General features: G+C 41.2%; 2 protein-coding genes and 1 long non-coding RNA gene across 5 annotated transcripts in view; 2 read left to right on the top strand and 1 right to left on the bottom strand.

The window, feature by feature from the left end:
* The window catches only part of BRWD1 (bromodomain and WD repeat domain containing 1), a 118,278-nt gene extending 102,227 nt beyond the window's left edge, over positions 1-16,051 (top strand). Inside the window, exons 40-42 of one of the 2 annotated variants that reach the window (XM_037042969.1) lie at positions 918-1,826; positions 2,671-3,603; positions 12,720-16,051. In XM_037042969.1, the coding sequence (XP_036898864.1) occupies positions 918-1,826; positions 2,671-3,603; positions 12,720-13,078 (2,201 nt within the window). In that variant the 3' untranslated portion in view covers positions 13,079-16,051. Of the gene's footprint in view, positions 1-917; positions 1,827-2,670; positions 7,259-12,719 lie in introns of those variants that run through there. The other variant, XM_037042968.1, reaches the window with a different exon arrangement.
* Positions 16,052-16,092: 41 nt separating this feature from the next.
* LOC118984830 (uncharacterized) lies at positions 16,093-16,976 on the bottom strand. Its single transcript, XR_005066000.1, has 2 exons — positions 16,794-16,976; positions 16,093-16,678 (listed from the first exon to the last, which is right to left on the bottom strand). It is a non-coding gene; the product is annotated as an uncharacterized LOC118984830 (long non-coding RNA).
* A 122-nt stretch (positions 16,977-17,098) lies between these two features.
* On the top strand, positions 17,099-26,287 carry PSMG1 (proteasome assembly chaperone 1). 2 transcript variants are annotated; one of them, XM_037042971.1, is made up of 7 exons: positions 17,101-17,278; positions 18,616-18,722; positions 19,678-19,829; positions 21,712-21,774; positions 24,038-24,236; positions 25,238-25,374; positions 26,079-26,287. In XM_037042971.1, the coding sequence occupies exons 1-7, from the start codon at positions 17,145-17,147 to the stop codon at positions 26,151-26,153; spliced, it is 867 nt and encodes a 288-aa protein (XP_036898866.1). In that variant the 5' UTR covers positions 17,101-17,144; the 3' UTR covers positions 26,154-26,287. The 2 variants fall into 2 exon arrangements, with proteins under 2 accessions (XP_036898867.1, XP_036898866.1); XM_037042972.1 differs by lacking the exon at positions 26,079-26,287 and having other exon boundaries at positions 17,099-17,278; positions 24,038-24,303; positions 25,238-25,310.
* The last annotated feature ends 240 nt before the right edge of the window (positions 26,288-26,527 follow it).

Below are 26,527 nucleotides of genomic sequence, written 5' to 3'. Positions count from 1 at the left end.
CCACCCCAGCACTCCTGTTTCTACCCTGCCTTGTTATTGTCCATGTGTCCTTTAAAATTGTTCCTGCAAACCCTTTGCCCTTTCCCCCTATAATCCCCTCCCCTCTCCCCTCTGGTCACTGTCAGCCTGTTCTCAGTGTCAGTGTCTGGTTATATTTTGCTTGCTTGTTCCTTTCGTTGATTAGGTTCCCGTTAAAGGTGAGCTCATATGGTATTTGTCTTTTATTGCCTGGCTTATCTCACTTAGCATAATGTTCTCCAGTTCCATCCACACTGTCGAGAAGGGTAGTTTTTTCTTTCTGCTGCATAGACTTCCATCATGTAAATGTAGCATAGTTTTTTGATCCATTCATTTACTGATAGGCACTTAGGTTGCTTCCAACACTTGGAAGCAACCTATTGTGAATTGTGCTGCTATGAACATTGGGGTGCATAGGTTCTTTTGGATTGGTGTTTCAGGGTTCTTAGGATATAATCCTAGCAGTGGAATTGCCGGGTCAAAAGGCCAGTTCTATTTTAGTTTTTTTTGAGGAAATTCCACTGTTTTCCATAGTGGCTGCACCAGTCTGCATTCCCACCAACAGTGCACTAGGGTTCCCTTTGCTCCACAACCTCTCCAGCACTTGTTTGTTGCTTTATTTACGATGGCCATTCTCAATGGTCCTACACCATTTATTGAAGAGGCTGTCCTTTCCCCATTGTATATTCTTGGCTCAGTTGTAAATTTATTGACCATGTATGTGTGGGTTTATTTCTAGATTGTCTATTCTTTTCCCTCCTTCAAGCCTTTTAGATTTAGAAAGAAAATCTGGTTTGGGCAGTAAAACATAAGGAATATCAGTACTAAAATAATAAAATCATTTTTAAAATGTTGAAATAAGGAAGACCTTTCTAATCTTATTGTTACTTTATTTCTAGGTCCAGTTTCTTTAGAAAATGGATGTGGCAGAAAAGCCACTAGAAAGAGGGTCTATTTAAGTGACTCTGATAACAATTCAGTGGAGACCGGTGGAAGTCTAAAAGCTCGAGCCGGAAATAACCGGAAAGTACTACGAAAGTGTGCTGCTGTGGCTGCCAATAAGATAAAGCTAATGAGTGATGTAGAGGAGAAGTCTAGCTCTGAAAGTGTCTGTTCTGGCCGTAAGCTGCCTCACCGCAATGCTTCTGCTGTAGCTAGAAAAAAGTTGTTATATAATTCTGAAGATGATCAAAGCTTAAAGTCAGAAACTGAAGAAGAGGAGCTAAAGGAAAAAAATCAACCATCACCAGTGTCCAGCTCTCATCCTGCCCAGAATAATGTCAGTGAATCTGAAAATGGAGATTCAGAGTCAGAAAGTGACTTGCAGGTAGTCCGGAAAAGTTGGCAAGCGAATGGTTACAAGTCACACACTCCAACAACTTCTAAAACAAGATTTCTTAAGATAGAGTCCTCTGAGGAAGACTCTAAAAGTCATGGTTCAGATCATGGACATAACAGAACTACTGGTCCGTCAACTTCTGGGCAGAAACTTAAGGCAAGAAGCATCTCAGGGGAAGAGGAGGAAGCAGATTCTGAACCAAGAAAGTATGATGGTAGGAAATACAACAAAGGTCGCAAGAATGCTGCTTTCCTTAAAAAAGCAACGATCTTCAGTGATTCAGAGGACTCTGCATCTGAAGAAGATAGAAAAGGCGGTAGATGTCACAAAATGGCAGCAAACTTGATGTCAGGAAATCTGAAGTGTGACCCTATTGCTGGGTCCCATTGTTTCTCAGATCATGTATCTGAAACTGATTTGGATTCAGATGATGACAAAACAAAAGAAAAACCAAACAGTTTTATGAAAGGTAATTGAAAACATTTCACTGATTCACTCTTACTGTCCTTTCATCATAGCTTATGTTGCTATGTGCTCACATAACTGTTTGGTGAGTACATTTAGTTTACTTCAAGTAACAGGCAATCTTGGCCTTAACTATTTCTGTAAAGATTTCACTTCTTGTATTGGTGATGGGGATATTGTATTGGCTAATAAGGGTTTAAGAAAAGCAGAGGCAAGCACATTTATGACCATTTATGAGAAGAGGAAAGAAAAGGGTAGGACTGGTTGAATGTGGTAATAGCAGCAGCTACCAGAACAGTTACTGAGATGTTCTGTGTGTCATGATGTTTTTCTAAATGCTTTGTTTATTAATCAGTTTAGCATTCATATCTTTTATGAGGTAGGAACTATTATTATTGTCACTTTTACTGATAACTCTGGAGCGTGGAGAGGTGATCTAAGTTGCTGAATTGAGATTGCACTCTTGGTAAATGGGAACTGATGGAAAATATTAAAGAGCAGGGGCAGCTAAAGCTGGGGTAGAAGGTTGCTGGTGTGATGGGGACTTGCGAAGTTAAGAAGAGTTTCAGGAAGGCTGAGAGTCAGTGGTTTATGTGCGTATGTTAGTGTAGAGTTTAGTCTGTATTCATGTAAAATGTTTCAGTGTCGGGTGTTTTGTTGAAGTAGCTGGAAGGCATGGGGTTTTACTGATGAGAATACGTATTTGTGAATGGTGCCGAGGCTGACAAGTTACTTCTTCCCACCATGCTCACTGTCACCCCCCTTCCAAGTTAGTAAGAATGAAGAATTCTGGACTGAAGTTGTTTAAATGTTCTGTTAAAGATTAAAGGAATACTCTTAATTTTTAGATTCGACATCACAAGACCATGGACAAAGAAGAAAAGTTTCCAGGAAAAGGGTCTGTTCCAGTGACTCAGAGAGCAATTCAAAGGTGGTTAAGAAATCCTCTAAAGCCAAAACAGGTCTCCTCAGGATTCCTCGAAGATGCGCAGCCACCGCTGCCAGTAAGATTAAACTTATGAGTGATGTGGAAGGTGTCAGTTTAGAAAGGATGTGTACTAGAAGCAACAGTGGAAGGAAGAAGCCCCTCCGTTCTGCATGCGCCGCGGCTAAGAAGGACGTGAGCGATTCCGAGGCAGATGCAAACGGTGAAGTGCCAAACAACCAGGATGCCTGGGAAGGGGAGTCGCCCGAAGCCGACTCGGAAGGTAGTGCAAAGAGCACTCATCAGTCTTCACACGGAGACTCGGGTTCTGAAGGTGTGTCAAGTTCGGAACATAGGAACAGGCCTATGAGGCATACCAGTAATCACAAAACAAAAGCTGCACCTTCTAGAACAAAGAATTCATTGATTGGGTCTTCAGAGGAAGATTCAAAAAGCCATATTCCAGGGGGTGAGATAGGTAGAAAATTTTCTTCTGAGTCAGCTTTGGAGCAGAAAGATGCTGCAGAGACTAACTTTGAAGAGGAACTGAACTATGGGCTGCGCAGGTGGAATGGCAGAAGACTCAGGACCTATGGGAAGGCCCCTTTCAGTGCCACAGAAGTGATCCAGGACTCACGGGAAGCAGCTAAGACGGAAATCAGAAGAAAGAGACTACATCCTGAACTGGGGGACGTGAAAACTTCAGAAACGACAGGGAATTCAGAGTGTGGGCCTGACACTAGTCCCAGATCTGATTCAGAGTTGGGGTCTGTAACTGAATCGGATGGTGACTGTGCCGATGAGACAAAAACCAAAAAGAGGAAAATGAAAGGAAAAGCAAAAGTAGTTAGAAAAGGTAAAACTTTTACAGCTAACATATCTAAAACCGTGAGGCGACAACGACAGAGCAAGCGCCCTAGGTTAAGTGGGGATGATAATGACTGGGAGGATTTGGACTATGCAAAATCTAGGAGAGTTCTTCGACGTTCAAAAATAAAAACGAGAAATCAGGGTAGAAGGACCGTGAGGTACCATGATGCCGATGATGACAGAAACCTAGAAAATGTGTTAGATTTTGGTGATTGCACCTTATGACCTTGAGGGAAGACCAGTTCATTTAAAGAGAAAATGGACTGGAGTTTATGGTGAAACCTGGCTATTGAAATTATTTTTTTGTCCTAAAATTCAGGGAATATATTTATATTTTTCTATGAAAAGTGATGAATGTGACTAAATCATGACTGTTATTTTTATTTGCACTTGCCTTTGTAGCAGCATTCAGCACAGGTGCCAAAATGTGTTTCATTTTGGGGGCAGATCTACTTAAACAGTATGGAACTACGTACGTACGGCAGGAGTTGGAGATACGTTAAACACTAGACACCCTGGTTATCGTAACCAATGAGCATTACTTCCGTGGTAACAAGTGCCATGCAGATGTTTTCTGAATTCGTCAAGAGGTGGTAGTTTCTAACCCGTGTCCCATTGTACTAGAACAATTTCACGTGACCTACATTTACGGATTTTTCATGAATATTACATGCATACTGACATTACAATCATGGGGGGTGTTGACCATGATTAGTAGTAGGGAAAGCACCTACCACTTTTTTTCTTTCCCAGGCCACTTGAGTAGAATGCATTATCCCAGATTTGGTCATTTTCATTGAAATGGTTTTCAGTTTGCTTTCCAAATACTGTTGAGTCTCTTTATTTTAAAGGAAAATATCATTTTTATTTTATAAACTTGAATTTATAAAGTGCTGGTAAATTATTTTTAATGTTTTGATTGTATATTTCAAACCTCTAAGGCCAGACCTTCGTCCTAGCATTTTCTTTTAAATTGTGCACTAACAAAACGCCATGTAATTTTCTTTTTAAGATCTCCTGGTCTCCATGTAAGGGATTTAACCAAACTCTTGGTCTTCCGTAGTCTTACTCTGTGAATTAGAGGAGTTTGTGTGCCTTAGATTTAGGAAAAGTTTGTTCTTTAGTAGAGTGTACAGGACTAAAAGTATTTAAATTATGTGTAGTTTCCCCCATTTTTTATTGAAATCGTAGAGTTGAGTGAAGTGTGCAATTACAGATCTCATCTATATAGGAAACCAGTTCACTGTTACTCTCCATCTCTTTGTTTTGGCTTTGCTGCCTTGTGCAATCTCAAGCATTCATTCTTCACTGGGCAACTAAGTGTATCTTTATTAGTGACCTCTAGTTACAATCTAAGAAAGTCATGTTTTGTGGGAAAATAATCTTGGAATCCATTTAAAGTGAAACTTTTATCACATCATCAAATACCATAGTACACCTTTTTTCGAGCCAAATAATTTCTTGATAGGTTGTGCTACTCCATAGTGCAGGTAGCCATTCCTAGCTTGTTTGTGCCTGAAAATGGACTTGATTCAAATGGTTTACATATTTTGTAGTGAAGGGGTATGTGACAGTACTTCCACCTTTACTGTTATTGGCTCTATTTGGTTTCAGACAAAATTAACCGTTTTTCTCCTGTGTATCCTTAACGTGGCAGACAGGGAAAAGCACCCGACTCGGGTATGAGTGTTAGAAAATGTTTTTAAGTGCTGCACTTTGTCGTTACCTATTCTGTTTGACACGGTGGGACGTATTTTCTCTTCCTGCATTAATGTAAGGGGAAGGGTATTTTTGGACATTACCAGCTGAGATAGGTGGCATACCTGCCTCTCCTTTGGTTGTTTAGAGAGCTATCACCACTTTAGAAGTATGATGTGCTTCTTCTCAAAGCTTGCATTGAGTTTATAATAGTTTGATGCAGGGTAATTGTCCTTGATTTTTGATGTGAAAAAATTAATAAGAAGTGGTGATAGATGTCATATCCATTTATTTATTTAAACTCTTCTTTAAGTTTAATATCTCTTCTCAGGGTTTTAATTCCATGTTTACCATCATTTGCAAAAAGGTACCAAAAATCTGAAAAATAAATATGGAACACATCCATAAACACACATTCTTTTGGTAAAATGATACTTTGACCATTTAGCTTTCACCAACAGAACTATTCTTATCTCTTAGACTGAATCAATGATTTAGACAATGATCGGCTAGTCAACTAATTACTGATTTTTCATTTTGTCCAAAATGGTTAGACCCTTGTTTACAGAAGTATTCTGGTTTCATCTGAAAGAAAAACAAAAAAAAACAAGAATTGACCTGGTGACTTGGAAGGCATGATTGACAATGGTAGCTTCTCAAGTTCTGAAGTAAAACTAAGGGATTATAGAGAGAATAATTTTTATGGTGTTTTTTGGTCATGGTGCTATTCCTAAGTTTAACTTTGAGTATGTGACACACACTCCTAAATACCTTTAAGGAAAATTAATAAATAATGGTTCAAAATGTTTACATTGACCACTAGAAGGCTTGGCTTTTTTCTACTTGTCTTTATGCAAAAATGCACAAGGATATAATGCACAGATGTACTTCACCGTGTTTGGGATCAGTTTGTATTTTTCTTACCAAAAAGATACAAGGTTACAAACTGAAGGGGAACTGATCCAGAAGTGCTGCACTTCCCACAGCCCTTCCCACGGCCCTTCCATAACTTAGAGGGGCACGATAAAAAATTCTGTGGTTGTCTATGTCCAGGGTCCTACAATTGTATTCAGTTATGGTTTGAACAGAAAGGTTTGAGCTACTTAGATGTGATTTTTGATTTCTTTGAAAGACTAATTTTACCAAGCATATTAAGAAAAAAGTTTTCATTCAGAAAGGAGGTGAGGTTTTAAAAGCATTTTTCCATATCCTACTTATTTAAAAAGGGTATACTGACAATGTATAGTGATTTCTGAATAAAAGTAAAGTTTATCCCTAGATTCCTAGGATGGTCATTCTCCCTTTTTTTATTTTAGGGTGAAATCTCTGATTAAACCCTTTCTCAATTTAGTAATCCACAGAAAAGGATAAGGCAGTTACAGCTTCTAAGTTAAAAACAAGAGTTGCCTTTAAATAGTAGAGAGTTGTACCTGAAAAGGGAAATAGTTTTTTAATAACGAAGTGGGAGGAAAGACCTTCTGTTTTAGGAAAATGCACTTTAAAACCTAGAAGTGCAAATGGGAAAAGGAGACATAAACCAATAAAAATACTGTCTGAGGGTACTCCTGTCTAAAAACAGGAGTAACACACGTCACCAAGTTCTTCCCACTCCATTGGTTGATGACATTGTAAGTAAAAATTCAAATTTAGAATAACATTGGGTCCATACATTTCCTGTCCCTCTTCTAGCCTTTTTTTACTTTGGAATAATTAGAACACAAAGTTTGTTAACTTCATTGTACAGTATTAAAAACTAAGCTGAAAGGATTTAACGTCTTCTGTCAGTACAAATTGGATTCAGTTGTGCCACCTGAACAAAATGAAGGTTTTGTATATCAGAATGTAAGAACATTGTTAAAGGCGCCTAACATACATTTTTGGTTTTCTTTTCTACTAAATTGCATTGCTTTTTCGAGTGACATGTAAATGTCCAGGGTAAGGGCTTTTTGTCTTGCCCTTTAGTATAGCTAAAATACCAGCCCCACTTTTTCATTGATAAGTCAGCATATCTACTTTGGTAGGTATCTTGTACTGGTCATCAAATACAGTACTGTAGTTTTCTTAATTGTATGGAAATTACAGGTCAATTCTAGTATGAAGGGGTAGAACAAAGTGTCTTCAATGTAGAAGAAATTTTTGCCTGTTAATTACTTAAGTATATCTCACACTTTGCTGTGGATATTGGGGAGTAATTAAGCAGAAAGCCTAAGAAATTTGCAGCTTCCAGTTTAAAGACTGTCTCTTCTCTAGTATTTGGGAACAGAAAGACCAACTGAACCTGCTGTATTGTTCCTGATGTATTGTTAACAGGGTAGAAAAATATATAGACTCTTCCTTGTTGTCTCTTCAAGGATTGCTCTTACGAATTTGACAGGGGCGGGGAAGGTTGGCTTCTGTATTTGTCAGCATGTCCTAGAGGGGTGTCCAACCTTCTGGCATCTCTGGGCCACACTGGAAGAAGAAGAGTTGTCTTGGGCCACACAATAAATACACAAACACAAAAACTGATGAGCAAAAAAAAAGTTCTAAGTAAATTTACAATTTTGTGTTGGGCTGCATTCATAGCCATCCTGGGCTGTGGGTTCGACACCCTAATGAGTCAAGTCTAGAAGTTTCACTCAGAATAAGTATCAGTGTTACAACATATTTTCTGGTCATACTGTAGTTGTGAAGTTAACTTTAAGGTAAGTTTTACTGTTTATTAAAGACTTTAACAGGGATCTGGACTGCTAAAAGAAAGGGGCATTCCGGCCGACCTTTCTGAAAGGAGTTGACCAGCTACATCCAGCAGCAGCCCCACTTCCTGGGTCCCACAAGGAAACCGTTCGGAAGTTGTTACCCTTTTTAGTGGTTAAATGCTAAAGGATTCTTATTTTTTAATATACTGAAGGTATTTTTCTAAGTGTTGATCCATATTTAGTCCCTGGATTGTACACATTCAGTTCATCTGGAAAATTCTCAGCATTTTACTGGTTGGGAAAGAGCCAAATCTTTTAATTTTCCTCTCCCACACAAGATCTCTCTCTAACTTTAAGGAAAGTTAGCATATCTGAGTCATAGCATTTTCATCTAGGAACCAGTTTTTAGTCCATTATTATAATAAATTTAATAAGGCTTAAAAAAAAAACTACTTCAAGCTCCTGGCTGATGGGATTCAGTAAGGTCTGCAATATAGGCTCATTGGTCTGCACAACTCATCTTTACCTCCTGTCTAATGGAGCTCCCTCGCCTCTACCCATTGGTGACTTGGGCAGGCAGAACAGTGGGCTACAAGTTGGGGGAGCTGGGGGTGCTGAAGGGAGGTCTGAGGTGTGCTTGAACCCTTGTCATTGGACTGTCTGTGCCTGTGGCTTTCCATTAGGGAAGTGAGAGAGTTGATGGGAAGTTCATTATTTTCCTCTTACACCTACCCTGCCTATGCTAGTCGAAAATGCTCTGAGATAACCTCTTACAAGTTCATTAAGCAGATGAGCATCAGATTCCTTTCATACTTTATAATAGAGTTTACATCAGATTTTTAGGAAAAAGTTGGAATAGCCATCACCAATCTTGTGAGACTCAGAATGTTACCAGTTAACTGTTCTAGAGAAGAAAGCTGTAGATTAGCTCTAGGTACAAAATAAAACAAGGTCTTGTGGTGCCGTCAGTAGCTGTATCGAAGACTTCATAAGTTCATCTATTCAACCAGAAAGGTGACCAAACTAGTGGAGAACAGCTCTAGATTATGCAATTATTTCTGATAGTCTCTTCACCCGACACTGCCATACAGTAGCAGTTGACTTCTCAACGTTAGCAACTCCCCTAGGAGAGAGTTAAACCCGTAAGAGTCACAGAAAACATTTTATTCTACATTTTCTAAAGACACTTAAGTTTGTGGGATCCTTTTGGAAACTTCAGGGCAGGGATGAGTATTGGTGACATGCTATTTGCTTCCTGAGCTTTGGTTAACAGTGAAGGAAAACAAGGAAGAAAGGACATCTCCACCCAGTTCTGCTGAAGGCTTGAGGGAGGTTAGAATTCGCCACTGAAGGGTTTTCCCTCCACACGGGACTGATGTGCCCACCAGCCACACCCACCAGCCATACCCATCCACATGTCAGTACTTGAGAGTGTGTGAGGTAGGCCTGTGTGTGGTTTTCAGTTCCGATTTGGGCATTCTCTTTCCACCTCAAATTTGTTTTTAATATTCCAGTTACAATGCTGATCAGATTAAAATTTCTTCTACAGCAATGATGTGTAGTTTGGATTTAGGAAGGCAATTTAGTATGAAGTATAGTTGGGATATGAATCCTTAAAATATAGAACCTGGAGATTATTGCTTTCGGTCAAAGCTGTACTGTCCTATGCCCATTTCTGTCTACTGCAGATCCTCTTAGAATGAATACGTAGTGATAAGAGATACGCTTTAAAGTGGGCATTTAGGTAACCTGATCAAGCCCTACTGCAGATGTTGGTTTTTATTCTTCTAATGAGGTTTTTGCCACACCCAGATGAGGGATTATTTGTAGGAGAGCAACAGCACCGCAAACACTGAGTGACGGTTCCAACACACCCGACTGACCCAAGACCATCTGAGACAGGGGCTTTGAATTGTACTGTGAGCACTGAATGACACACTCACAGATGAATTGTGACAGCAGCATCCAAAATTCTGAAGCTTGTACACTAACATAAACTAGACTGAATTATCCTGTATATATTTCTAAAACCTGGAGTTTTCCAAGGAAAATAAAGTACTTCATAATTTACCAAGTTCTCAGTAATAAAATTAACACTGACTTAGATGCATTACTTTTCAGTTCCACATGTTACTCATGTATTCCTCACACTGTATGTTCTAAGACTTGAGAGATAGTTTTATCAAGTTTAAGTTGCTATATGCAATATAACTTACTCCCATATTCTTCCCCACTCTGGACAGTTATTTATTTGAAGTTCAGATTTCCTTAAAGTATTTTTAAAAGCTACTTGTAGTATCTTCTGTAGAATCTTAACTTTATTTTGGATTATAAATAAGCATTTACTAAAACGTCTTAGTTAACTGGGTTCCTAAATTGATAGTATAGAGTACTTGCATCACTCTGTCACAAAGGAATTAATCACTGCAACTTTAGTCATTTTGTCCCACAGCACTTTTTAGTTGTAATGGGACTTTGTGTGCCTGTCAACGGGGTGTGTTGTTGGGAATGAACCAGTTGCCTGTTTTTAATGACATTTCAACATGCAAACGGCTACATTTAGTTGAATGATGCTAGTATATTCTTAAGTCTGTTACAAGTTCATTATAAGTTCAAATTCCACCTTAATTTTGCCATATATTTTTTTCATTTTATCTGTTGTAGCATGCTAATATATAGGTGGGCCAAAAGGTTTACAATTGTAGTACAAATGAATAGTGTAATAATCAATACAGGAACAAACTTCTGTGGATCCACAACTGTAAGCCGAATTTTGCCCACCCTTGTATGTTCTGGCGTTTGCCCGACACCGATCGGTTCAAGATCGGTTTTGGACCAAACGTTGGTTTGCAGAGACTAATGTTCACAATGTAAAAGTTCCTAAAAGACTCTTTTAAGTGGTAGAAATAATGCATTTTGAGCTACTTCCCATGTCACTCCCCCAGCCACAGGGGCATATTCGACTTCACAGAACCCAAATAACGGGGGCAGGGGGCGCTGCCGTGGTCACGTTACTCTGCTAAAATGCCATTTTTGCAATGTCTGGTGATTGGTATTTAACAAAATGTGACATCTTTAGAAATAGAATTCCATTGGAAAGGCATGTGAAACAATTGGCAAAAGGGACTAGTGTGTGTAGGAGGTTTCTTTTAATAAAGTAGTTCCTAACCTGTTTGGGGAGAACTCTTGATGGGTTTTGGGAAAGCACAGGCATATCTTTGAAACGAGGTTCATAGAATTAAGGTAAAATGTGAAGGACTTTCCTTTTAAGGACAGAAGACTTTCCTCAGAGTTCTCACTGTTGTTAACATGTCGATTCAAAGAAGCCATTTTCACAGGCAGGTACTCATTTGTTCTGTGGTGGGAGAGCAGACTTCTCCACTCACAAGAGAGAATAGGGTTGGTAGTTGGTACTGGCGCTGACACAGAATACTGCTTGGCAGCTAACTAACCCCAAAGCCTTATTTTCTAGTCCGTTGTCGTGAAAAGGCTATCGTGGGCATCAGTTCTCCAAGATGTTAAGCATGATTATTTCTTGACCTACAGCCTGTCTTTATGGACTGCTGAATCTGTGGAAACCAGGTGGGGACCTACAAACTCATCCCCAGCCAGACTTGTTGACTTTTAAGGTGGTTTTAGATAATACTTCTGCCCCAGGAGAGTGCTAGTTCATCTTGTTTTTAAATTTGAAAATCTGGCTTTGGGTCCACCTAAATTGCTAAACATCCGGTGGCCTCTCAGCACAGCTCCAGGGCGACAGCTCTCAAGCTGCCCTTGCCTCAGTGGGCCTGGAGGAGCTGCACTCTGCCCGCTGTTCTCTTCCTTTTGTAGCTCCTGGCTGCAAGGACACTTCCTCAAAGGCATCCTTCCTTGCCCCTCACTGGAGGTTCAGTTTCTAGAATATGTTCTCACAGCACTCTGCACTGCTTAGCTCTTTATACGGCTATGCTTACAAGTGTAGAATTATTGTGTCTTGAATCTTTATCCGGATCCTCTGTGTGCCTAGCACATCCCCAGCTCAGAAACTATTTGAATAATGACACTAGAGGTTAACAGTTCCAGTTATGTAAAATGCGCAAATACTTGGAAAAAAGTGAATCTGGGATTAAAACTACATTTCAATATACAATTCCTTTCTATCTACTAGTTAACCAATTTGATTTTTTTGTGGGGAGGGGCAACCAAAGGAAGTACTGGTCCACATTCCAGTTAAAACCTTAACAAGGATCTTGGAGTCCAGCTGCTGCTGTGCTGTTACGCCACGATGGCCTTTCCTCCTTGTTTAGGTTCTAGAAAAATTATAGAACCATTGAGTGTGTTTAAGTAGTTGAACACAGAGCACTGGAAATGATACCAAAACCATAAAACCTGTAAGTGGTCGTATTTAAAGTTCAGATTTCTGGTTAACGGCTTTATGATGCTTTATGATACTTAACACCATTCTTACAAGTCTGCTACTGTTTTTAGTGCCTGTTACCCTTACAGATTACAAAGTATGTTAGGTGAAGGGAACTTAGCTTCTTGAATAGACTTCCTTTTAGATAATGTAGATAATGAAAGGTTATATCAACGTCAGAAACACATTGATGATCACTTATGTATTTTATTTAGCAGTGTGACTGATTTTACACTTTCTTGTTTAGGAATGTATTGTTGTGGAATGTAAGTAGTAAAATCTTGTGTTACAAGATTTTTGCATTTACATGACCTTTCACTCATTTTTCAGAATCTGTTCCTAGAGACAGAAAACCCAGTACAAAAATGAGAACATGTTTGCGTAATCAGAAGGATGCAGTGCAGATGCCTAGTGACACTCTGAAAGCAAAAATGGTGCCTGAGAGAGTTCCCCGCAGATGTGCTACTGTTGCTGCAAATAAAATAAAGATAATGAGTAATCTAAAGGAAACGATTTCAGGACCAGAAAATGTCTGGATTAGGAAGAGTAGCAGAAAACTGCCCCATCGAAATGCTTCTGCTGTGGCTAAGAGAAAGTTACTGCATGTTTATAAAGAGGATGATACAAGTATAAACTCTGAAAGTGAAAAAGAGCTAGAAGATATTAAGAGCAGAATGATTTTGTGTTAGATCAGAGCCTGGAAAGCAAAAGCACAGTTAGTGTCTATGAAAATGTAGAAATGGAATCGAAAACCATCCCGGGTTCCAAGTAAGCTGGCAGTTGCATTTTGCTCTTAGCTCTAAAGTTAATCCCCTGTTGGCCCCCTTGGAGGAATTTTCTGAAAGCCATAATCCAGAGGGTCAAGGTGGGTCCTAGGCAGGCTTCCTCCCAGCCAGCCATTGTACAGACACAAACCACAAGGAATTCTGAGGGGGAAACACTTGTGAAGCCGGTAGTTGCAGAGGTACAAAGAAAAGACTAATGGCTTCTCCTAAGATTATTCCTCTTCAGAAAGGAAGGACCTTGGAGAAATTTCTTGACTCCTTAGAGCAAGAAAATACAGTCATCCATATATCCCAGAGGTGGGGTTAGTTCCAGGACCCCCCCAAATCTGCAGATGCTCGAGTTCCTTCTATAAAATGGGGAAGTATTTGCATATAACCTATGCACATCCTCCCATGTATTTTAAATTCTCTCTACATTACTTACAGTGCAAATGCTATATAAACAGTTGCATTGCATATAACAATCACACTGTATGTTTAAGGACTAATGACAAAAAAGTATATTCACTACAAAGCAACTACAGTTGGCCTAACTACATAGTACATGCCAGTAACAATGTGATTCCCCACCCCCAACAGTGCATGTGGAACCCTTGGAGATGGAGGACCCACCCTAATGGTTAGTACAGAGGGTCTATAGGAAACACCTTAAAGGAATGAAAGAAATTCAAAATCTCAACCTGATAATTTTAAGGTTCTGCATTAGAGAATAAAAACTCAGACCACCACGACTGTGGATGATGTCATGATTAAATGAAAAGGCACATTTCAGGAAGTGCCATTGAGCCTATTTGACTTCTGAGTGAAACAAATAATTTAGCAAGGTGTAGTCTGGACAATGCAGAGCCCTAACATCGAAACAACTTTAGGACAGGATGATTCAATGATGTGGATCTTAATAACCGAGTTCTGAAGTAGTGTTGGGAACAGAAAATCCATTAATGTCTTATTTTATTCATAATATTGGAATTCATATTGAATGATGATCACTTGGTATGACTATTCAAGGAATATATATTTTTCTATGAAAGCCATGAATGTGACGATCACAACGTCGTGTCTTCATTTTTACTTTCAGGCAGCAAGCATTTACAGAGATGCCAAAATGTGTCTCATGATGAGGCCGGTCTTAATCAGTCAGAAAATAAAGTATAGATTAAGATCAAAACTCATATTTTTAGATGATTCAGTGATGTCCTCTTATGTTTCTCTGCAGCTTAAAAGTTAGAACTTTATGAAAACGTACAGAATTTATTAGAATCTCATCAGAACCAACTTGAATGGCAGTGTGGCTGGGCTATTTCATGGTGGCCTTCACTAGGATTAGAAAATCTGGTTTTGTTACTATAAAGAATTTATTTGAAATGATGTTTAATTTGTTAATAGGTAGTTGTTGAAATTAAAGTCACCAGATTAAATGAATGCACTGTCAAATCTTAAAATAGAACATAATATTGGAAAGCTGAATTGTTGATTGTTTTCCTATTTAAACATATCTATGAATACTAATATATGATTTGCATGTTTAAATCTGAAAAAGTAAAACATGGAAACCTAAGGGTTTCTACTCGTTTTTCATTAAAAGACTAACACAATGCATTTTTTTTTTGGTTATACAGATTGGCCAAGTGTCTAGATTATTTGAGAAACTTGTGGTTGCATGTCTGCTTAAAAAAAGGCTTTTTTGTTTTCTTTTTCTTGGCATAAGTCAGAATACTTCTACACTACAGTTCATGTCCTTTGCTCTGTTCAGAGTCTATTTTCATGTGAAACACTGATACTAGTGTTTCAGTGCAGTTGAGAAAGGGGAGAATTCCTAATAAATGATATTTTTAGGTGCATGGGGTTTGATTTTTGATCTCTTAAATGTAATTAAATCTATTTCCAGTCCTACATTTATATTTATTGGGCAAAGCATCAACAAATAACACAAAATGAAAGTATTTGAAATATTTGAGTTAAGATTTTTCTTAAAAGATCTTACGTATTCTTAGAGTGTAAGAGAGGGAAACACTGCTCATTTGGCTCTCGCAAGCCCACAAATGGAGACCTGGCCTGCAACCCAGGCATGTGCCCTGGCTGGGAGTCTTACCTGCGACCATTCAGTTCACAGGCCAGTACTCAGTCCTCCGAGCCACACCAGCCAGGGCTTAGTTAAGAATATTTTATGCAGAAGTTTTTGACAATTTCAGTGTCATGAAAGAATTTCACTTTAGAATTTATAAGTTACTCTGTTGGGGTTAAATTCTGTCAGTACTTGAGATTATATCATCAGCATTCTTTCATAAGGGAACTCCTCCTCCGGTTAAGTATTTAATTTGAACATATATTTGCCTTTTTTTAAGTGCTTGGCCTAAAATTATTGTAACTGTATGAAACAAGCTTTTGTTTAAAACTTAACATTCTTGTAAAACGCTCTTGCTAAAATGTGTGCAGAATCTTAATTATGGCCAAATGTAATATTATTCTATAATTATAATCAGCTTTCCAGAAATGATTTCTTCATAACATAATTGTGAAATCAAATTGAGGATCTTAATGGTAAAAAATGACATTATTTTATTCAGCAAAAGGACTAAGACAAAATGATACTCAAAGTTTTTATTCTGCAATTTGGTCATTCCATAAAGCCAATTAACCCAGGAATCGTAGAGCAATTTTAAAACATCACGTTGGTAATCTTGTATATTCTAGCTCTCTAACTGTACCTAAAGTTTCCTAAGCTCTTACAGGATAGCAATTTGGGTCTTAATATTTATACTTAAAGGTTCAAATTTTGCTTCTAAGCCCAGTCTTAAACTTTGCAGTAATGTGTAAAATTGCTAAATATCGGTTTTATGTAAATGGTTTTGTTGATCATTGTTTCTCCACATCTTACAACGAGATGTTTCTAGCAACTTTCTGGGAATTTTTTTTTCATTATCTCAAGAGGCTTTGCAAAACCCCAAATTAGTACTTAAGTTTGTGACTATTTATTGACAGGGTTCCAAAATGTAAGCAATGCCATCTAGTTTCAGTGCAACTAAATTTAGGTAATTTAAAAATTTTTTCCATTGCAATTCGGATAGTTTCATTTGCATTTGAACTATGTGGTAGAGTTGTCCTTTTTCCCCTCCTGTTTGGAATAGTGCTCTGTGAACTTTGTCTTCCAGCAAATTTTAAAGAGAACCAATTGAACACTTACTTTGCTTACTAGTGAAAGGCTATTTAAAGCGGAACTTTGTACTAGAAATGGCCAAGTTTTAAAAAAGCTAATATTTTTGCAGTCTCATAAAGTCTTTTCGATCTGCTTGACGACCATCATGTTTTGAAATGTGAATTCCTACTGCCAGAGTAAAGGCCTCATATTTATAATCCCACGAAGCACTGTGTTTCTTCCTGCCCTGCCATCCTCCCACTGCCCGCTGTCCCATAGACGCGCCGGGGCCCGGTCGACACCTACCTGAGAGCGATCGCGGTTTGGAGAAGGGTGATTAATAAACGAAAGCTCAACCAGACTCTTTCCTAACGGAGCAGGAAAACGGAGAGAGGGAGGGAAAGGTTCAGAGATCCGCCTCTTTTCGGAGCACTAAGGATAGGAGAATGGGCGGCCGACCCCTTCCCTTTCCCGCTCCGTTACCTGTCGAGACAGGAGGCGCAGCCCTGCGTCCGCCTCTCGACTCCGCCTCTCCAGCCCGCAATCATCCGATCTTTCGGTGTCCCCGCGAGGATCCCGAGAAGGGAGAAAACGCCCCGATTTTGCGTGACCCCAGAGTCCCCCGGCGCGTGCGCAGTGGGTGCTGGCAGGGGTTGGAGCGCGTGCGCGGAGAAAGCGTAGGGGGCGTGGCAGTGAGCCGGTGGAGGGCTCAGGGGCGTGGCCAGAGTATCAGGGTCGCTCAAGTAGGATTGGTTTGCTGGGCGGGGCGATGCGCGGGGAGCGCATGCGCGAGCCCTGACCCTGCTGTTAAGCAGGGCGGACGGGAGGAGGGCCATGGCGGCTACTTTCTTTGGTGAGGTGGTTAAGGCGCCATGCCGAGCCGGGACGGAGGACGAGGAGGAAGAAGACGAGGGGAAAACGGAGTCGCCCGAAGATAGAGAGGTCCGGCGGCAGTTGGCACGGAAGAGGTGAGGTCCTGGGCGCGAGGAGCTGGCGGCGCAATTGGGACTGCGGCCGCGGTTCCGGGCTCCGGCTGTCGCGGGAGCGGGGCAGGTTCTCGGAAGGCTCCAGGGACGCGGCCGCTCTTTCGCGGCCTAGCTCTGCCCTGGGGCTCGGGGAGCCCTCCGTGGGTCTGCAAAACCATTTCCTGGGGTGTAGGGTGGAGGTGGGCTCGTGTTGGCCTGCTGCAGTTTGGGTGGACTGTTTGGACTCACGTGTTCTTTAAAGGGGCGGTGTGCAAGACTTCCGTTAGCATTGATTTAGGTGGTTTCTTGCGGCCTTTAGCTTTTTCCAGGGTTGCCGTGCTATGTATCTTCGTGCCCCAAGTTTGTCATGTATTTGGTTCATTAAACATAAGACAACTCTCTTAGAACTTTTATTCTCCGCCCCACACTTCAGTTAGCATTGTGTGTCAGTGGCGGTTTTTTTTTTAAGTATTATTTCCAAATACACAAAAATTAGAGAAAATAACAAAATGAAGATTTTGGCCCCATTATCTCCCATTACCCATGAGTTCCAGAAGCATGGGTTTTCTCCTACCCGAACTTTTTTCAGAATGCATCATAAATGCTATTGGCATTTTCTTCCACATGATATTGTCAGCCCAACAATATTAATAATTTTTGATACTGTTAAATAGCCAGTCCATGATCAAATCTGGCTAGTTGCCTCTGATATGACATTTAACAGTGCGTTTGTATAAATCAGAATCCTAACAAGGCCCACAAGTTACATGTAGATGTTTTGTTTTTTTCAGCTTCCTTTCATTTGTAGCAGCGCGCCCCTCCGTTTTCTCCCCTGCTGAGAGCCTGGCTGCCCTGTGGGATGGCCAGGCTCTCAGGATTTGTATCTACTCTGGATTTGTCTGATTGCTTCCTTTTGGTGCCCTTTAACTTGTTTCCATCCCCTGCATTTCCTGTAAATGGAAGTTCTGTCTAGAGGCTTGGTCTGATTCAGGTTCAATGTTTTGCTGGCAAGAATGCTTCAAAGGTGGTGGTGGGTGTTCCTTACCCCTCGCTGTGTCCCTTTGGGTCATCCCACTTTGGGGGATGCCAAGATCGATTGGTAGGCAGGTTAGGTGGACAGCCTAATCTCTGTTGTGGAATTCTCCGGCAACTTTGTATCTACTTTGGTTTTCTCTGTTAGTTATCACCTGGTTCTGTTGTTTCCTGAAGATTATAATTATGTTCTTGATAAGATCAAAGTTTATATTTTACTTAATACAAAATTATAGTAAGTATTCTTTTTATCATAGTAAGGTACCATTTATATTTAAACTAATTTTGTCTTTTGTGTCTTGTGTTAGGGAGGTGCGGCTCCTTCGAAGACAAACAAAAACAGCCTTGGAAGTCTCTCTGCTGGAAAAATATCCTTGCTCCAAATTTATAATTGCGGTTGGAAATAATGCAGTAGGTGAGTGGATGTGCATTAGACTAGACATTTTGTTGAAAGAATAAAATCTCAGGTTACTTCTTTTCAGCATAAAAGATTTAAATTTTTTTTTTTTAAAGAAAAAGCTATAGTAGAGTAACTTTGTATTTGAGTAAAGTCTATCATTGCTTGCGTGGCACTTTTTCATAAACTTAATAAAATTTAAAGGAACATTCTTGGCTTTAGGAATTTATAAACCCAGGGAATTGGTTCTGTTGTGTTCAGTGTCCAGAATTCCTTGAGCTCAAGAGCCTGTTTTGGCCAGACCTGGAGGAGCAGAGGTGGTGTATGTACATGGTCCACTTATAGCAAAGGTTCTTACCTGTTTTTCAACATTTCTTAAATGCTCCTTTGAGAACATAATGGTAACTCTAAAAAGTAACTAAGCACTATCTTCGAGTACTTAAGTTCTAAAGTCTTTACTCTATTTGAGAAGTTGTGAGAACAGTGCAGGAATTGGCTGAAACAACACACACATGCAAGAGCACAAACCTGTATAATTCTAGGGGCTTCTCTGGCTCGGGGGAGGGTGTTTGGGACTCCAGTAGGATCCTTTGTTCTGTCAGGTGGCCCCAGTGCTTGCAGAACTGGTGCAGGCTAAGTACTGAGTACTGAGTAAGTACAGTAAGTACTGAGTCATTATATCAAGTTCTCCTGGCCTACACTTTCCCGGGTAAGTATTGCATTGTGAGAGCATTGCACAGTGTGTCGGTAAACCTTGTCACCTCCTGGCTCTGGTACCATCTGTACTTGGGGTGGCTTTTGACTCTTTAAGGCCTCAGTTTCCTTTTCTGCAAAATGGTGGTGTACGGGCAGTGGCCTGGAATGGCTCCTTTAGCTTTAGAATCCTACAGTAACTTGAATGCCCTTATTTTTTATTGAATAGAAAATGCAGCTTGCAGAACTGAACACTAACTTACGTGAATTGTTTTTACAGCATTTTTGACATCGTTTGTCATGAATTCAGGAGCCTGGGAAGAAGTTGGTTGTGCTAAACTCTGGAATGAGTGGTGTAGAACGTCAGACACTGCACATCTCTCTCCCACTGAGGCTTTCTGTGTGTTTTATCATCTAAAATCAAATCCCTCGGTATGTGGGACCTGTCTTGCCTGTTTAAGAAGTAGTTGTGTGGGCCTCATTCGTGTAGTGTTCGTTTGAATGCCACGTTCCTCTGTGTGTACTTTTGGCCTGAGGAATTCTGCCTGTAGGCAGTGGTAGTAACCATTTTGTTGTTTATAAAAATATTAACGAGGTGTATACATTATGTTGGCAAAGTTGTTAGGAAATTCCAATCTAACTTTGATAGAAACAAGCCATAAACACTAGATACCTAAACTGTTGCCCTTATTCAAAAATACGGTGACTCCAGACGTGCCAAAATGCATTCATCCTGTGAAGGCAGGGACCCTACTGTATCGCTGTGTAACGCAGTGTTTAGCCAGTGCCTAGTACACACTAGAAACCCCGGTAACGTGTGCTGGACAAATGAACACCGTGTGCATTCTAAGTACAGTCCTGCTGACGTCAGACTCTCATCCTAACCCAGTGTGTCCTGATTGCTTAAGTCGGGAAGGACACTGCAGCGGATGCTGAGTGACTTCTTTGGCTTGTGTTTGTCCTCATCCTACTCTTGGGTTCATTCAGAGAATGCGGTGTGCTGAGTTTGGGCAGCAGGTCAGGCAGAGGAGGTGGCCCCACAGGTGAGGTGTCTCCCCGTTGGTGGTCTGACAAGAGTTCCATTCCACACCTGCTGGACATACACACAGGGCCAGGGGTAGGGGGCGGGGGCAGTCAGTAATTCCATAATGTACAGTGTTGCTTATTTCAGAAGGTAAGGAGCAAATGTTGGCCGGAAAAACTGTAGAGTTTGATTTTATAGTACTTACAGTTTGTTTCTATAGCATGTACTCTGAAGTTACTGAAGTTTCATGAGGATTTTTATAAAATATCCAGTGTTTATAAGGAAGGAGGCATGTTCTGTATCTGATCCTCAGTGCAAGGGTTTTACTTCAGATAATGAGAAATTTCTGTCACTGGGTCTGGTTGTACCATTCTGGTTAGATATCTGAGTGAGCAGAACCCTCTGCACGCAGCTAAATATCAGTGCAGTTGTCTTGTTCTCGCCTGTCCTGCGGCCCCTTGCCCCTCTGGGGCTTGCTTTGTGCAGACAGCGTATCTGGCAGAGTTTACCAGAAGACATGGTTGACTTCTGTGGATAGTATTGTTCTTGAGCATCCGTGATCATACTTTTATGGCCTCGCAGCATTGCCAGTTATTTCACCTGAGCACACAGCCTGGTACTTGGTTTCTAAACTAACACCATCTTCAGAGGCAATGGCGACGCTGCCGGGTGCCACTGGGGGAGGTCCCTCGGGCCGCCCTGTTCACTGCGCCAGCACCTACTGTTTCCGTGGTGCCCACTCCTGGTGCTGGGTCTGGTCTTCAGTCCCAGTGTGTGACACTCACAAGGCAGCAGGGCTGCCACTGGCCCTGCTTTAGGAAGTGGATCCTGGTGGTCTTCACTGGGCGTGTCTTCCGTGTCTTGTGTGCCAACTCTGTCAGTATGCATTTTATTCTGGCAATTACTTGCCAGTAGTAGCTTGATTATATTTAAAAACTATTTATTTATCTTTAAAGGGGAAGGGAAGGAAAGAGGGAGAGAAATATCAATGTATGGTTGCCTCTCGTGCCTGTAACCTGCTGGGAACTGGCCTGCAACCCAGGCCTGTGCCCTGACTGGGAATCGAACCGCGATCCTTTGGTTTGCAGGCCCGTGCTCGATCCACTGAGCTACACCAGCCAGGGCTTGATTCTTAAATGTTAAAAAAAAACAACAGGCCAGTGGCAAACTCAGGGAAACAAGTGTTATCTAAGTGTTATGTTAGGATGTACATGATGTGTATCTGGTGACAGTCTGGGCTGCATTTAAAATTTGTTTGGCTGTACAGAAACTTGGAGTTTGGTTTTCCAGATTTTCCTTTGTCAATGCAGTTGCTACGTGGCCGAAGACCAGCAGTACCAGTGGCTGGAAAAGGTGAGAGAGAGGGGGGCGGTGAGGGCTTGGGAGGCGGGGGTGGCCCTAAGTTACAGGTCAGTATCTTCACACTTAAACCTTCACGGTCAGATAGTGAAGTGGGGGAGGTACCTTTTTTCCCCCCTTAAAAATACTGTAGAAATTCGTTAGAGCATATAAAGAATAAAAGGATGTATTTAACAAGCAGAATTAGCATTGTGCTAAAGATTGTAGGTCATAGAATCATAAAATGTGAGTTGAAGTAATTCTTCCCGTCCACTTTATTACTTTATTTAAAAGAAGTACAAGCCACACACATGAAACAGAATAGGGTCATGGCCAAGGGTGAAAACTGCAGAGCTAGAGCCGTGTGGGGAGGGGAGGCAGGGGTTGGCACTCCGCTGCCACTCACCCCGACTCCACAATATTGTATGGTTTTTCTCAGCATTACGGTGAATCCGTTGGGGCTTCATTTGGTGGAAAATTATGCACATAGTATGTACCGAATAATACAGGTTAGGAATAATAATTCCTAATGAAGAAATGAGGAATTTTAGAGAATAATCATAATTTTGGCAGTTATAGACAATATTATTTTTCATTGAAATAGCCTATTATGTGCATCTTAGCAACATTTCAGCTTAATTCTTAGGTATGTTTTCCACAGTTAACTAGAAATAAGAAATTTGATGTATTCTCATTTTAAACTAGATTGGCATACTTAGAAACATTCATTAAAAGTTATTAAATGCATTTTATTAATTGAGGGATTGTTTAAGAAGGTCTGTGGATCTTCTGATAATTATATACAAGTTTTATATTCATTTACCTAGTTGTATTTCTTAGGGAGAAAGGGTTCATTGGATATCATAGCTATGATTTTATTTTAAATTTATGTATGATGCTTAGTAAGAAAAAATGTTTTTTTAAAATTTTTGTACCATGTAACTACTTTTCCAGACTTTAAAAATGTGCAATTACACATTTCTAAAACAGCAGATTTTAATCCATGTTTTTTCGCCTGAGGACGCTCATTGAGCCCCGCTGCTGTCTGGTTCATGTGGGCCGCACAGAAGTGACACTCACCCACAGCCTGATGGCGCTCGTGTTGTGGGTTCGGACTGTGAGCATTACAGGGTGGGTGCGAATTAGGCTCGTGAGCAGTGTTGTGTCTTAAATGGGATGGGCACTGTAGCAAGGACGCTTGGTGGTAACTTTTTTGGTGTTTATTTGCAAAGCTGTACAATGAAATGAGTCCTGCAAATCATTTATGATATACTATAAAATCTTCTTTTGTTATTTGAAATAGCCATTTCTTTCTCTTCATAAAATATTTTCAAACAAGGTGCAGTGACCTGAAGTATGTTTTCCTTAAGAAATAGGTGCTTTCTTTGTTCACACCGTCCTAGATTTTTAAATCCAGAAGCACCCTTGGGAAGCCATCGGACGCGAACCTAGGAATGTGGTGGTAGAGCCCTGGGGCTGCGAGGGGTCCCAGTGTGTGGGAGCCCCCACCCTGCAGGCGTGGGGGCTTCCGGACCTGGCAGTGCCTGGAGCCGCAGAGTGCCACACCCGTGTGTGTTGTGTTCTTGCCGTGCACACATGCCTGTGAGGAAGTTTAACTTGGAAATTAAGAGAGTAACAGCTAATAGCGAAACAGAATGGCCGCAACGAAATCGAGCCGTGATACCTCAGCAGTCGGTCTGGTAACGCAGACGGCTGCTCAGTGACAGGTGCCACGCGCTTGGCGTGGCTGCCTGGGTGACGAGGTGACTCACGTTCGGGGTGGGATGGTGTGGGATTTCATCACATTCTGTGCATGGAATGGTATGATTTGTTTATTTCTGGAATTTTTCATGTCATATTTTCAAAACATGGTTGACCATGGGTAACCAAAACCACAGAAAGCAGAACCTCAGCAAAACTCCAGAGGGGGGGACTACTTTAAATTCTTTCCAGTTTTTCCCTGCTTAAAGTTTTCCCTTTTAAAAATTTTCTCCCTGCTTAAAATTCACTTTAGGAAGACCTGTTTGCAGATGGTGGTGGAAGGGCAGGGAGCGGACGTGCCAGCTGATAGGGCTCACCGTCAGGGACGCGTCACTGGGGTGGCATCGCTGGCTGTCGGGATGGCTGCCCTGGCCGTCTTTGCTCCCCATTCATTCCCCGAGACCGCAGCTCCCTTGGGTGGGTGGTGCTGTCCTTAGTTCACAGGCAGGAAGTTGGCCCAAAGGTCGCTCAGCCATAGTCATGTGTCTGTTTTAATTTGCTCTCGATTTTGTGTCAGGTTTTTGGCTCCTGTCCAAAGAAGAATATGCAAGTAACTATCCTCACAAGTCGACATGTTACTGACTATAAAACCTCAGAACCTACCAGCAGCCTTCGCTGTCCTTTCCTGAGAGCCCTGAAAACACAGAATTTCAAAGAGCCTCCGTGCTGTTCGCTACTGGAGCAGCCGAATATCGTGCACGACCTCCCTGCAGCAGGTGGCGCTACAGCTCATGACATTTTCGTCAAAGCTGTTACTGCTTTGCTGACAGCTGATACTTGAATGTTAGAGATCTTTTCTTTCCTCTTGTCTTGCTGAATTTAGTGGGATGACATTCGTTAACAAAATTATGTAGGTTTCAGGATGAATGTTAGAGATCTTTTCAAGGTAGTTTGTCAGTGCTTGCCAGTGCGTTGCTGCTGACACTCATCACCTGTAGTCGCTGGTCCGTCTGGTTTGAGTTTAAAAACTTCCCAGACGCAGTTACGTGAGAGCAGCTCAGGGTTCTGACTGCTGCCCTTCAGAGTTGCTCTGTTTCCTTTTGGTCTTTGGGAACTCATGTGAGCCAGTGTTAGATATAAATTGCGTGAAGAGTTGGGAAAGTGTGTTTTAATAGTCAGAATAGGAGGTTTCGGGTATTGAATCTCGGTAGTAATATTTTTGGTTTCTGTTACTAATCACATCACATCAGAATTAGATTGTCACTTTCCGGTAGTTAGTGTTACTGTGTGTAATTAGTTATTTGTTAATAAATAAAAGGGTTTTTCCCTTTAAATGTTAAGTTTATTAGAGTAAGCAGTTCAGTGGTTTGTGCTATGCTTCATATATTACTTACATTTAATTAACTTTGTTTATTACGGTCAGGAAATTTTTAACTCTGCAGCTCCTCAAGACGTGTCTCAGTAGTATGTCCAGGAAGTGCAGAATAGACAGTACTTGCCCAGTCTGTGCCCTGAGACTAATACAAAATACTATTGAATGTAAACTGAAATTGAAAATAAAATTTAAAAATCCTAATATTTGCAAAGTCAGGAGAATACCTAAGAAAATAATTGGCTTTGAAAGAAAGTATGCATTAGAATCAATTCAAAATGGCAGTAAATGCTTTGATTCAAAGGCAATAGAGACAACTAATTTTTAAAAGCAGCCTTCATTTCAGGTGTTTCATTTTAAATCCCGCAATAGAAAACTGAAGCATTTTTCCTTACGTGTTCCTAGTTCTGAGTTACTGTCAGGTGTGGAAACTCCCCGCCGTTCTGTACTTGTGTTACACTGACGTGATGAAATTGGACCTAATTACAATCGAAGCTTTTAAGCCAGTACTTTCTTCCAGAAGCTTAAAAGGTTTGGTCAAGGTAAAGTTTTATTTAACTCATTAACTTAATAGCTGAGTTACTATAATCCACAAATGCAGTAACAGCCATGAATGTATGGTGTCAATTTAAAACCTAAATAGTAGTTGGAGATTCTTTGGCCTCAAAATGGCGCTTCCTGATCTGGCAGTTGGACTCGATGGGGCCCCTCTCTCGTAGATTTCCCCTGTAACCAGGAGTGTTCTGTTGCTGCCATAGGTCAGTTTGGGGCCTCCGGAGGCACTGTTGATTGTCCTGCCAACAGAGGGCGCTGTCGTGTGGCACCCGAGGGAGAGAGGTCCCTCTGGGACAGCGGCACTTGGGCTGGATTTGAAAGATGGGTGGACCCCTGTGGGCGGCTGTGTGCAGAGGGCAGCAGCAGGAGCCCAGGAGTGGGTGAATCTGGGCGCCCCGAGAAGGGTGACGAGCGAGGCACTGGGCTGCGGGGGGAGGTCGGTGCTCACGGGGAGAGATGGGCCGGGCTGGTGCGTAGTGTCTGCCTGAGGGCTTTCCGTGGCCGGTCCTTGGCCAGGTTTGGACGATGGGAGGACACACTTACATGTCTGACCTGCTTGTCTGTGTGTTGGGTGAAGAGCGAGCCACAAAGCCTGTGCAGTCGGCTGCCTGGGGTCGGGACTGGGGCCGCACGGTGCTTCTCACTGAACTGTCAGTCTCACTGTATTAACGCCTTTACTCTCTCCTCTCAGAACATTCCCCAGAGCACAGAGATACTGAAGAAATTGGTGACGGCAGATGAGATCCAGAGTAACATTTACACGTGACTCCAGATAGCTTGTCACCTGTGTCACCTGTTCATTCCTCGGGGGGCAGCTGCACTGTTCCATGAGGTTCCTTTTCTTCCAGGAGTATTTTGGGGGTGTTAAAACCAGAATAAATTGGTTTTAAATTCATTGTAGTTACAGTTCTTTTTTATGGTGGTGCTGTTCACAGCTGAAATAAGTAGACATTCTTCTTTATCCACTAGGTGGGGGTATTGTTCTCTTTGAATATTTTGAGGTAATATAGTTAAACTTTTCAAAAGCTACATACAGGTTGTGCTAATATGGCAGAGTATAGTTAATTTGGTGTAGACATTCGCTGTGATACCTGAAAATGGATAACCTGCTGGAGACCCTAATAGAGGGAGGGTTTCTGA

Source organism: Sturnira hondurensis, unplaced genomic scaffold, assembly GCF_014824575.4.
Source record: "Sturnira hondurensis isolate 20B ecotype Veracruz unplaced genomic scaffold, ASM1482457v3 Scaffold0003874, whole genome shotgun sequence".
Classification (NCBI taxonomy): domain Eukaryota; kingdom Metazoa; phylum Chordata; class Mammalia; order Chiroptera; family Phyllostomidae; genus Sturnira; species Sturnira hondurensis.
Note: the sequence above shows the minus strand (reverse complement) of the source record. Positions and strands in the feature narration are given on the sequence as shown.